At 28.3% G+C, this 12,881-nt stretch overlaps 8 protein-coding genes across 8 annotated transcripts; 3 read left to right on the forward strand and 5 right to left on the reverse strand.

Annotated features, from left to right (window-relative positions):
- Nucleotides 1–40: 40 nt before the first annotated feature.
- On the forward strand, nucleotides 41–880 carry NGL1 (RNA exonuclease; the record flags this gene model as incomplete). Its single annotated transcript, XM_011272716.1, has 1 exon — nucleotides 41–880. The coding sequence occupies one exon, from the start codon at nucleotides 41–43 to the stop codon at nucleotides 878–880; it is 840 nt and encodes a 279-aa protein (XP_011271018.1).
- Nucleotides 881–984: 104 nt separating this feature from the next.
- Nucleotides 985–2,094, reverse strand: NTG2 (bifunctional N-glycosylase/AP lyase NTG2; the record flags this gene model as incomplete). Its single annotated transcript, XM_011272717.1, has 1 exon — nucleotides 985–2,094. One exon carries the CDS (start codon nucleotides 2,092–2,094, stop codon nucleotides 985–987), a length of 1,110 nt encoding a protein of 369 aa, XP_011271019.1.
- Nucleotides 2,095–2,332: 238 nt separating this feature from the next.
- Nucleotides 2,333–3,673, reverse strand: BN7_6731b (vacuolar cation/proton exchanger; the record flags this gene model as incomplete). Its single annotated transcript, XM_011272718.1, has 1 exon — nucleotides 2,333–3,673. One exon carries the CDS (start codon nucleotides 3,671–3,673, stop codon nucleotides 2,333–2,335), a length of 1,341 nt encoding a protein of 446 aa, XP_011271020.1.
- Nucleotides 3,674–5,127: 1,454 nt separating this feature from the next.
- On the reverse strand, nucleotides 5,128–6,417 carry BN7_6732 (uncharacterized protein; the record flags this gene model as incomplete). Its single annotated transcript, XM_011272719.1, has 1 exon — nucleotides 5,128–6,417. One exon carries the CDS (start codon nucleotides 6,415–6,417, stop codon nucleotides 5,128–5,130), a length of 1,290 nt encoding a protein of 429 aa, XP_011271021.1.
- Nucleotides 6,418–7,164: 747 nt separating this feature from the next.
- Nucleotides 7,165–8,553, forward strand: PRP45 (mRNA splicing protein PRP45; the record flags this gene model as incomplete). Its single annotated transcript, XM_011272720.1, has 1 exon — nucleotides 7,165–8,553. The coding sequence occupies one exon, from the start codon at nucleotides 7,165–7,167 to the stop codon at nucleotides 8,551–8,553; it is 1,389 nt and encodes a 462-aa protein (XP_011271022.1).
- Nucleotides 8,554–8,630: 77 nt separating this feature from the next.
- Nucleotides 8,631–9,107, reverse strand: POP5 (RNA-binding protein POP5; the record flags this gene model as incomplete). The annotated part of the gene is made up of 1 exon (XM_011272721.1): nucleotides 8,631–9,107. The coding sequence occupies one exon, from the start codon at nucleotides 9,105–9,107 to the stop codon at nucleotides 8,631–8,633; it is 477 nt and encodes a 158-aa protein (XP_011271023.1).
- Nucleotides 9,108–9,555: 448 nt separating this feature from the next.
- On the reverse strand, nucleotides 9,556–9,966 carry BN7_6735 (uncharacterized protein; the record flags this gene model as incomplete). Its single annotated transcript, XM_011272722.1, has 1 exon — nucleotides 9,556–9,966. The coding sequence occupies one exon, from the start codon at nucleotides 9,964–9,966 to the stop codon at nucleotides 9,556–9,558; it is 411 nt and encodes a 136-aa protein (XP_011271024.1).
- Nucleotides 9,967–10,731: 765 nt separating this feature from the next.
- BN7_6736 (uncharacterized protein) lies at nucleotides 10,732–11,988 on the forward strand (the record flags this gene model as incomplete). The annotated part of the gene is made up of 1 exon (XM_011272723.1): nucleotides 10,732–11,988. The coding sequence occupies one exon, from the start codon at nucleotides 10,732–10,734 to the stop codon at nucleotides 11,986–11,988; it is 1,257 nt and encodes a 418-aa protein (XP_011271025.1).
- Between the last annotated feature and the right edge of the window lie 893 nt (nucleotides 11,989–12,881).

The following is a 12,881-nucleotide window of genomic DNA, read 5'->3' on the forward strand; positions in this document are numbered from 1 at the left end:
TCGTTAATGGTGTAAAAGTGATATTATGTGTTTCCAAGAAATGCAATCTAAAAATTATTATAATTATTGGAATTTGAAATTACAAAAACAAGGTTATGAAAGTTGTTTTATTAAAAAGACAAGACCTATATATTGGGAAAATATACCTGAAAATGAATTAAAATATGAAGATGAAATTGATGGAATCTCAATTTTTTATAATAAAGAAAAATTTGAATGTATCGATTTGAAGAAATTTCAAATATCACAATATTTTAAAGAAGAATTTCAAAATAATTATGATTTAAAATTAAATCATATGCAAATTAATAATATTTTCAATACAAGAAATCAAGTTGCTTTGATTATGGTATTAAAGCATAAATTAACAAATCAAATATTCATTGTGGCTAATACTCATTTATATTGGAAATTAAATGATATCAAATTATTACAAGTTATGGTTTTATTAGAAGCATTGGGTAAATTTAAATCAAAATATCCTGGTGCTAAAATTTTATTTAGTGGTGATTTTAATTCTCAACCAAATTCATCAGTTTATAATTTTTTACAAAATGATAAAATTAATACAATGGATCCAGATATTTCTAAATATTTAATTGAAAAAACTAAAAAATTCATTATAAATCCAGTGGAAATTCCAAATAATATTTTGGAACAAATTATTAAAAACGATAAAAGTAATGAATTGTTTACATGTTATACCCAACATTTATTTGGTATTTTTGATTATATTTGGTTTAATGATAAAGATTTCCAATTATTGAAAATGTTGAGTGGAGTTGATCAAAATTATTTATCTCAAATTAAAGGTTTACCAAATGAGGAATTCCCAAGTGATCATATTCCATTAGTTGCTGAATTTGGTATTAAAATATGACATTGGAAAATATCACAACTCTACATTTACCATTATTTATTATTTATTTATTATGATTATTATATACGACTATTAGAAATTTAAATCATTTCTTGTAAATATTGTCATACCAAATCCTCTATATCTTTTAAATTTGATATATCACCTCTAATACTCTTATTCATAATTTCCAATTCTTCAGGTGTTAATTTCCCAACTTTCCGTAATAACCCTCTATCAACATTTGAACATAATTTTGTTGAACTTAAAGAGCATAAATCACATCTTCTACCTCTTGGTAAACAAATACTTTGACCAAATCCAACAAGTAATGGATTAATCTCTTTCCAATATTCCTTGGGCATCCATTTTTCTAATTCTTTCCTTGTAATTTCTGGATCTTTAACAGTTTTCGGTACCCACCCCCATTGTTTACTTAATCTATGAACATGTGTATCTACTCCAATCCCCAAATTTAAATTCCAACCTTCTTGTAATGTTAAAAAGGCCATTTTAGGTCCAACACCTGGTAAACTTATAAGACCTTCTAAAGTATTTGGTATATCACTTTGGAATTGATTTTGTAAAATTTCAGCAGTTTTCTTTAAATATCCTGATTTCCTTTTATGAAATCCAACACTATAAATTAATTCATCTAATTTAATTTCATCAATCCATAACATTGATTCAATTGTAATACCATCTTTAAAACCTGCTTCATTTATGAAATAATTACGCATCTTAGTCATAGCTTGATAATTTACTTCATCTTTAGTTTGAGAAGATAACATTAATGAAACTAATAATTGAAATCTATAGATTTTTTGAGTTATTGGGGATTCTTGATTTATTGTCTTGGGTATATTTGCACACCCCATTGTATCAACTGGTGTTATTATTTTGGATCTCATTGTTTTAACATGATTATAAATATCATGGAAATTTTTGGGTATTGGATTTGATTCTATTTCAACTTTAACAGATGGTTTTGGAGTTTTACGACGTTTAGGACTTCTAATTGGTAACACATCTTGTTCTTCTTTCTTTTTGATTACTGTTTCCACAATTTGAATATTATTATCAATTATTTCTTCTTTAATCTCTGGGATTTCTTTAATCTCTGGGATTTCTTCAATATCTTGTTCTTTTTTGATTTTCGGTGTGAAATATTTAGATCTTATTGGTGATGAAGAAGTGGGTAGTCTAACTATTCTATTGGATCTTCGTAGACTCATATTATATTCTGTTTATTCTGTGTTCAATTTAGTTGTTGATTGATGGCAATTTTGCTTACAAAAACTAGATTTTTATTGGATCCCGGATTTATAAATTTTCATACTTTATATGAGGAGCCATAACGGTTGAGACAAAAAGAATGTGACAAACTTTACAAATTTTGAAAAACTTCATTTAGAACTGAAAATGATATTATAATATATATAAATCTATATCAAAATTAATGCTAAATAAAAACTATTCATAGGCAAAAGACAAATAAATAATAACAACAAATGTAGTTATACAAATTACTCCATGATAAATATTAATTCCATGAGTCATTCCATTAATAACACATAATGAAAAAAATATTGCAGTAACTAATAAATAAGCTGCAACATAATCATCAAAATATAATAATAATTTAGCCTGAGGATAATGAGAACTAACAAATTGAATTATTGGTAATACTAAACCTAAAATTTGATTTGTACTCCCCACGGTTAAATGTAAAACAAGATCTAATTGACCTTTATATGCACTTATAATTGATGAAATATGTTCAGGTAATGCATTTGCTAATGGTAAAAGTATTAAACCAACGAAAATCTTGGAAATTGGTTTATTATTTGTTAATGATCTTAATGAACTTACGAAAAAACTTGCACATGGACCTAGTCCAGCACAACCTAAAAACAAAGCACCAAAACATGCTAATTTTGAAGGTAATCTTTTCTTATGATGATGTTCATCATGGTGCTCATGATGATGATGCTCCCCTTCCTCTTCTTCATCACTTGATTCAATTATTCCATGTTCTTCTTCATCTTTTGCCTTCATAATTTTCAACATTCTAAAATCTTCATTTATATTAACAGCTAAATAAACAATATAATTAAAGAGGATAAACGAAGCACCAACTTGTATTTTAAATTTCATTGAAATTTTTTGATCATTACTTTCTGCAAATGACATCATTGTTAATAATAATGTTATACATATGAAAAATAATAAATGACTTGAAATTGATTTTGTTTGATGTAATGGTTTACCTTTTAAACCACCAAATATAAAACATGAACCTGTAATGAATAAATTTTTCAAAAGAATACTACCCACAAGGGATGATATAGTTAATGAGGCATCTTCTTCTGCCACTGTAGTACCTGATATAACCAGTTCCACTAAATTACCAAAAGTTGCATTTAATAAAGAACTAACAACTGGACCAAAATGTTCAGCTGCAACTTCAGTTGTATTACTTAAAATTTTAGCAAAATACATTAATGCAATGAATAAGAAAACAGCAGCGAAAACATGATGATCTCTTTTATAGAAAACAATACCAATGGGGAAAAATGGTAAAAAAATTGCAGTTCTTGTATCTAAAGCACATCTTAAAATTCTTAAAATTGGTCCAATAATAAATATATGTTCCCATTTTTGATATAATTTACAACATTTCTTGATGATTCCAATTTCCCAAAACCAATCATAAATTGAATCGAAAATTTTAAAGATTTTATAAATGAATTTTTCTAAAAAATTTTCAAAATGCTTTATAAATCCATAATAGTATGAAACTTCAGGTTGCATTGTTGGTTTCCTTTCTAATAAACGTTTGGGTATATTATATTCATTTTCATCTGAATTTAGATTCCCAGGTGAAGTTTGTGATCTTTTGGGTAAATTAAGACTTTGATCAGGTGGTGTATCAAATTCTTTTTCGTCAAATTGTGGTTGATGTTCATGATGTTGTTCTTGTAACTCAATATCATGTTGAAACTTGAAAGTCTTGAGAACGTGATTGGTGAACTTGTTCTGATGTCAAATCATTGGCTGAATGGAAAGTCTGAGATCTCTTTGGTGTATTCATATCAATATACTAACACGTAGTTTATCTAATATATCAACTGTTTTTTACCCTGAAAGATTTAATTTCCTATTGTTTGTATACGTTATTTTAAATTTTTGAAGGCTTGTTTAGCAAATTTCACGTTTAACCCAAATAGGATAAATCATAGGTGACATCATCAGCTTTGGGTGATAATCTGAACAATAAGATCAATCTCAATAAAAGTAAACAAACCGTTAAACTTTTTAATTCATTATACTTAATCTGTGTTAATGCTCTTTTGTTTTCGTCTTTATATTATATACTTTTTCACGAGTATAATTGATTTCCTGGTCAACCACTAAATTTGTCTCAATTTAAACTTCTCCGTAAATTTGACAGGACCCCCGTAAAATAGAGATCGAAAAAAGTATATATTATTAAAAAGGGTTTCCTATTATAGGGTGAAAGTTGCATGAGAATAGTATCACATTTCACGAGGGAACATACTACAGAGTGTATATACCGATTTATCAATAGACATTTTCATAAACTAAAAAAAAAAAAAAAAAAATAGAGAAAAAAATAGAAAAAAGGGTTTCTACACTAGAATCATACAGAGATTGTAGTGAAATCATGTCTTTGTTAGTTTTATCTTGTCTTATTTCATATTTGATGAGTTTTTTGTGTGGGATTCTGATAAGTATTAAATTGTTATCGGAAATTCAAGGCCGTTGATCCTGGTACTAAATATTATGGCTTACGGAATCTGGATATTGCATAAAATTGACGGAAAGTTGAAAATTATATATATGTAATTAAATATTATTTGGGTTCTAATGATTGTCATTGAATATATATTAAATTTTAAATTATAATTATTTTTATGAATTTAAATAATATATATTTTAAATAATTTATATAATATATTTCAATAATTTTATCAACCTCATAATTTTTATTTCCATTTCAAAATCTTTGAACTCTCAAAATATAAAAATTTCAAACTTACAAAAACTAGCTAGAAAACATATTATAATGAAATTCACTTTGAAAATAACCCAAATATGTATTTTCAAGATCAAAATATTACCCATTTTTAATCAAGTTATTGTCTATTATAATTACTAATATATTTTGAAAAATAGATTATATAATCACAGTGCTACAGCTGAGTAATCGTAATAACTTACATTAATGACTAATGACACATAATTTAAACAGATTTTGGTTTATTCAATAAGGTGAAATGTGGTTTGTACTTGTACATGTTTGTGACAACTTTTCCTCTTCCTGGTTGAGTGTTACGAATTTCACTTGTCTCTTGGAAATCTGACATTCCACTAACGAATAAAGAAGTATCAGTATCATGGAAAATTTTATCAGATGATAATGTTTCCACCATCAATTTGATAAGCGATTTGACTTCAGTATCTGAGGCAAATATTCTCTTTTTGATTTTGATATTATGTGAAGCTATCGCACCATCAATTTTCATCTGTTGTCCGTCGAAGCTTGGGGATTCTTTAAATTGTTCAGGTGATAATACATATTTCTTATATGGATGATTCTTTTGAAGCCCTTCTTTTGAAGAAATATTTAATATTTCACTTCTTTCACCTGAATCATAAGATTTGAAAAGTTCAGAAAGATGGATCAATTCATTGAAATATACTTTGTTAGGGAAAACTTCATTTGCTGTATTGTAAGGTACTTTACTAAAACTATGAGCATCAAAATTTTTAGATATACCTAATTTAGGATGACCCCATCTACTCTCACCCCTTTTGAAAAGTTGATGTGAGTCTGTTCCATAAAAGAAATCGTCTATTTTAATTTGAATTTTTGATGATGAGCTACCAATTCTTCCGTAATTCTTCAACACATGGTTAATCTCAGAATCATAGATCAACTCCTTATACCCATGTAATACCGAAATATCAACACTAATAGACTTGAATTTTTTATTGATTATCGAGTCAGGATTATTGATTAGATGAGGAATTAAAAACTTGATTTTTTCATAATTTGTGATAACTAATGTTTTCTTATCACGAATACGAATTGGATCAACATAATCAACATCTAAAAATTCATACTTAAACTTAGAGCTTTCTAAATTTCGTTCATAAATAGAGTGAAAATCACATGGTTTATCAGGGAAATCTGGACCTTCTCTCACGAAGCAAGCATCATTTTGTTTCATTTTTTTAGTAGAACTTACCACTAACAATAATTGCAAGTTTTCATATCCATTACCACCACCAAAAGCATAGGGTGCCAACTCATTGAAAATTGTTTTATTAATATGAAGAACTTCTTTTATGACAGCACCTTCAAGCATAATTTTTTCCCAAATTTCTATGGGGAAAGGACCTAAGACTGTTTTCTCATGCTCGGATTTTTGAGTGATTTTATTGTTAGCTTCTTTTTCTTCATTTAAAGATTTCAAATATTGTTTAGATTCAATCAGGGGGAAGAGTGATTGTTTGATATCTGCTGACATTTTAAAGTATAGTAAGCTTTATTAATAAGTTGATGTAGTTGATAATATAATTGTATGTTTAAATTGTATTGTAATTTAAAGCTATTATATTATCATGAAGGATTTCAAAGAAAAAGATGAAAACCAAGGACTTTCAAGGATATTTATAATTTCTTTATGAGCACCATGTATCAATTGTTGCTTTCAACTTTGAGAGCTCTTGAGTTATTTGACGAGTTATGTGAGTTAACAAATTTAATTTGGAATGTTGAAGTTTGAGACTTTTATATGAGATATTTCATTTCCCCGAGCTTAATCAAACTTTGAGAAAGCTCTATAGCCAATGTACATATCATTTAAATCATTTGTTATATTACAGTGTTAAATTGTCCTAAAGATCTTTTTCATCAAATATTCATAAACTATCCAACCCAAAATCAAATTGTTACTATTCTTCTATTCCTGTAACCTTATATTGTAAATATGTAGGATCTTGAAAAAAGAATTTCCCTCTCGGATTACAAGATGAGACTAAGAGCTTTGAACATGAGACTATTTTTAAACTCTAGTACCTTTTTTCAAACACTTAGACTAAAACTTTCTTGAGATAGAATATAATAAAAGAAATCGAATATTATATACTTAATCAATTCTGATTACTTAATACTAAAAGCGCGAAAAAATTCAATACTCAAAATTATTATTAGTATATTAACAAGAACCATTTCATCATTATTAGTGAATATACACCATACAACTGATACAAAAATGTTTTCTATTGGATCCATACTACCACAAGTAAAGGCAAAATCTCAACAGTCACAACAACAACAAAACACTCAAAGTGGGAATCAACAAGTTGTGTTAGCTCCCCAACCTGAAAGACCAAACCAAAATACTAATATTGATTATTCATTAATACTACGAAATGATTCAAATAAAGAAAGAGCTATACAGTCAACACTTGAAGATGTGATACCTTTGAAACAACGTCAAAAAAACATATCATTAGCTAAACCTTCACAATTGGAAATTGATGAAACAACTGAAAGAACAAGAAAAGCTTTAGATGAAATATTACAAAAAAAATTAGGTAAATCAATTAAAACAAATTCTCATAAAAACCCTGAATATATTAGATATACTTCGTCAAATATACTTGATAATAATCCAACTTCTTCAAGAATCATCAAAATTGTTGATGCTCAAGAAGATCCAATGGCTCCAATTAAATTTAAACAGAAAAAAAACATTGCAAGACCTTCATCACCACCTGCACCGGTATTACATGCTCCAACAAGGAAAGCCACTGCAGAGGAACAAAAACAATGGTATATCCCACCAGCTATATCAAATTGGAAAAATCCAAATGGTTTTACTATAGCTTTAGATAAGAGATTAGCTGTTGATGGTAGAGATCCAAATCGTGATGATACCCAAGGTGAAATTAATTCAAATTTCTTAAATTTAGCAAATGCTTTAGATGATGCTGATAAAAAAGCTCGTGAAGATATTAAACTTAGAAATGCAATGAAGAAAAAAATAGCTGAAAAGGAAACTAGAGAAAAAGAAGAAAGATTAAGAATCTTGGCTCAAAAAGCTCGTGAAGAAAAAGGTATAACTTCTGGGAATTTTAATTCAAGATATGAAAATGAAAATGATGAAGTTAAAAAAAGAGCAATGATTAGAGAAGAAAGAAGAAAACAAGCTGAAAAGGAATTAAGAATGTCAAGAATGGGTAAAGAACAAAAAACTCAAAATTTAATAAAATCATTAGGAAATCGTGAAGTTTCAGAAAGAACTAAATTAGGTCTTGCTAAACCAACAAATTCAATTGAAAATCAATTTGATTCAAGATTATTTACAAATTCTACTCAAGTTACAAATAGTGAAGATCAAGTTTATGATAATCCATTATTTGTTCAACAAGATGTTAATAATATTTATAAAGTTTCGGATTCAATGAAAGGTTCAAATCAAAATGATCCAGATTCTCAACTAGAATCATTACAAAACGAGAAAAGATTTGATTCTATTGGAAATTCTTCTTCAAATCAAGGTCCTATTGAATTTCAAAAAGATGAAACAACTCATGAATCTAAAATTGATGAATCTGAATATGGATTACGAATTAAAAGACAAAAAAACAATGAGTAATGTGATATATATATACTATATACATGTAATGCAAATGATGGGTTTTGGGTATTAATGCTAATGGTTTATTTGTAAATTTAATCTTCATCTTCGTCTTCAGAAATTTTAGAAAAATCATCTTGTTCAAATTCTTTTAATTTTAATTCTTTCATTAATTTTTTATTTCTATCAATAGCACTTTGTTCACATTTCCTTATTGTACCACTAATTTTAATAATTCTGAATATAACATCTTTACCATTTAACTTATTTATAATTGTTAATGCTGCACAAATTAATTTATAATATTCCCTGGAGCATCGTATTATACCAGTTGAAGTTTTCTGTGAAAAATATTTAACAATGATTGAAATCCCTGCAGTTCCATAACCTTGATCACCAAATAAAAGTTGAATATTACGTTTAACTAATTCTGATAATGCTCTTAAATTAACATTTTGTGATGTTGAATGATGTTGTAATAAACAAGTTTTTTTTAAATAATTTTCTTGTTCTTTTTCTAGATTTGGATATATAACATCAAATAATATATATCTTGCCTTTAAACGAACCATTGTAGAGTTTTATTGATCTATTAATCTATATTTATTAGAATTTGTTATATAGAATTAGCTGAAAGTAATTCAAAAGTCTATATGGTTTTTAAGTTCCGGTGACATAAGAAAAATTTAATTCCGACCCATTCAATAATTATTTCAAATTCCAGATTAGGAAATGACTAAAAGAAAATGTTGTGTGTTTTATTAAAAACAATCTATTCTATCAGATTGTATATTGTTTGAGATTATAAATTAAAAACGATAATTTCCAAAAATCCAACAGTTGTCTGATTCATAACTTCGATAAAGATTGAGTGATAATTGAGTGATATGAAGACTTTCAATAGTTTTGTACCATGTGCTTTGGAAAACTATGTGAACTCTACAAATGCTACAAATGCTAAATACAATCAAAGATTCATTTTCAACAGCTAAACAAATACCAGCTAATTATAACAATCAACTAAAGGTGACGGTTGATCTCATCTGTAATATCCATATCTTCACCATCAGCTTCTTCTGCATCGTGTGTACCAGCATCATCAATAACAACACCACCAACACCTGCATCTCGAGCATCAGCACCTTCAACGTTTCTATCATCATTAATATGTCCACCATTATTGTTACTTGATTCAAGATTTACAAGCTTTTCAATTTCTTCATCGCTTGAATCCAAATACGCAGGTGGATTCATTCTTCTTCTTCTATCAGCCTGGGCTTTGTGGAACTTGTTAACGTTGCTGGTGATTAATCGTGTAATGTACGAGGCTGGTGAGTTCAACACTTGACACCTCTTCTTTAACTCAGTAATATCTGAATCGATCATCAGATCAATTGTTTGATCCCCATGATCAATTAACCAGTCGTACATTCTCCTATACCTCTCTTGATAATATATGTCTATAATTGTCAGCTAAAGGATTCAACATTGACAAACTGCATTGATACTTACGCAGAATCTCTGCAACTTTTTGAGTTGTAGTTTTTGGACGAGGCATTTTATGGGTAACGTAAGTTCACAATGATGATCAAGATAGTATAAAGTTGATAACCTGAAGCTGATTAAAATCTTAAAGTGGCAATTTTGCCTTTTTATACATTACACAAACTCGGCGGTTAATATAAATGGTAAGGTGATTTAATTTTTGAAATGAAAATGTTCAAGTAGAGCACAAAGAATGAATGAATTACTTACATGTGTTACGATTACTCAAAAGTTATAATCTGAAATTGTGTCTGTATGGAGTTATAATGGCGTAATTCATAATAGTATAGTGCTGGTATAGGTTGATTTCAGAAATGTTCAATCACGAATAATGTAGGTTTGTAGTATATTTCTGGAAGATTGGGGCCTACTACAACACAAATTTCAAAAGATAGTTTGTATGGATAATGAAATGATATGATAATATCATTCATCTTTTAAATGATCATTTTTTTCTCTATCAAAGAGTATAAAATTGAGCTATTTGTATGAGAGTATTCTAATATAATTCGAGCTTATATTTGAGCGCATAAATATAATGCTCAAATTAAATTAGTGAAGCAGAAGTATAAATACTTTTCATAAAGTAAGAGTACACAATGTACTTAGTAGATCCTAAAGTAAGCTTCGATTAGCAATAGAAGAGACATCATGATGGATATCAAATCAGGAATCACTGATGATGTTTTTCATCCATCTCTAGATACACCAAAGGAATCAGATGATAATGTTCAGCATACACCAAAAAAGTTAGATGATTTACCTGCTGATGTGTTATATGAGCTTTGCAATTACTTAGACCCAATTAACTTAATGAAAACCAATAGGTATCTATGTGATGTATTTGCGCCATATTATTATGATAAAATATACTTATTTCTTGTTCTTACAAAAACTGATTCAGAGAGGAAAATGGATATGCGTCATTTACAAGTTGGGGCTGAAGTTGTCTATGATCACAAAGGCGTTAAACAGTCACTAGCCGAGAGAATTATGAAAAGAACGTTATATGATTATGAAGTTTTAGATACAGGTGTTGATAATGAATATTTGAAAACTGCAGATGAACATTTAACTCCAAGGTTTTCAAGATTAAAACTTAAACGAAAAACTATTATACCAAGTGTTATTTATAAATACGATCAAATAATTTGTATATTGGAACATGTCATTAAAAACCCAAATTCTAGACTACGAAGATATATCAGAAAAATAATGGTTAATGTTGCAATTTTTGATGGTTTCCCAGAATTAATAACAAATGAAGGCTGTTCGATTCAACAAAAAATTGAAGAATTGAGGATTGAGAATAGATCAGAAGTCTTGATCACAGATCAAATCTCAAACACTATGGATATTACCATTCAACCCAAAGTATGTAGATGTCATACACCATTGACCACAATGCCTTTCGAAACTTTTGAAAGCAAAGACAAATCAACTGAGTATCAATATACTCCATACTGGAGAGAACAGATCCTTGTTGGTGCTTTATATCACTATTATTACAACAATTGGAGAATTGGTATCTTGCAAGAAAATACACAAGAGAGATTCGAAAAAGTGAATGCGTTTTCGATATTAAAAATTAAAATGACATATATTTATAGAGTTTCAAACTTGAAGGAAAAAGAAAAATTAAAAGATGAACACGCAACCCATATCCAAGGATGTGTAAGGTTAGAAAACAAATCATTTGTTACTAAAAATACAGTTGAAACTTTATTGGAAGATTTGATAGATCTAATGGGATCAAATTCTATTTGTGGTAATATGGATTGTTCACTAATATTAAGTGGTATTTTAGATTACAAAATGGGATTTACAAATCCAAAGGCATTATCTATAGATTTAGGAATATTGAAACCAACATTCATAATGATCAATAGAAAGCCAAATACAAACTAATAAAAATGAAGTAAAAGTGTTTTACTAATCTGATAAATTCAATCAATGATATTCAATGTATTTAGTTTTAAAGTTTATCTATGAATTGTAATGTGTATATATCGTAGAAAAATAAAGACATACGTACTAAAATATTATGAATTGCACACAAAATCCTCGATGGGCTGCTCATCCTCATCACATCGTGACCTTAACATCGACCAGAGCCTGAACACACATACATACAGATACCGAAGATAATTTGTAAAAGCCATACAGAACTAGAAAAAATTGTAAAGAAAATACATGAGAAGCATTTACAAGTCATATTGATATTGAATGAACTATGCAATACTTAAAGAGAGCTCAAAAGCGCTCAAAAGATCTCATATATTGCTCAGTATTTATGAGGTGTTTCTATGAGTTCACGTTTTACTAGCGGGTACTCACTTATACTCACATTGTAGAATATTCTCACAAGGAGAAAATATAAGATAATCTTTCATTCTGAATATTAAAATAATTGAATTAATCAGATGAGACGAACAAATCCTTTTTGATATCATACTCCCACAGCAGAAACACCATGAATACTGTAAAAGACAGATCCAACTGCACTACTGATCATTGTCAGAAGGATTTCAGTGACACACAAGTAACTTCTCAAGCTCCAGTTATCACCCTTGCTGATTTACCTATTGAAATTTTATATGAGATTACCAGTTATGACGTGAGTCGAAAAAGTCTCATGGAAACCAACAAGTATTTCTGTGACGTTTTTGGCCCATACTTTTATTCTGACATTAATATACTTCTTGTATTGACAGACATCAATCCAGAGATTTTCAAAGAAAATTATTTCTTTACTAGAGTTGGGTTCGAGACTATTTGTGATCACAAAGGAGTTAAAAAAC

The sequence above is a fragment of the Wickerhamomyces ciferrii genome, contig 00329, assembly GCF_000313485.1.
Source record: "Wickerhamomyces ciferrii WGS project CAIF00000000 data, strain NRRL Y-1031 F-60-10, contig 00329, whole genome shotgun sequence".
In the NCBI taxonomy this organism is placed as follows: Eukaryota; Fungi; Ascomycota; class Saccharomycetes; order Phaffomycetales; family Wickerhamomycetaceae; genus Hansenula; species Hansenula ciferrii.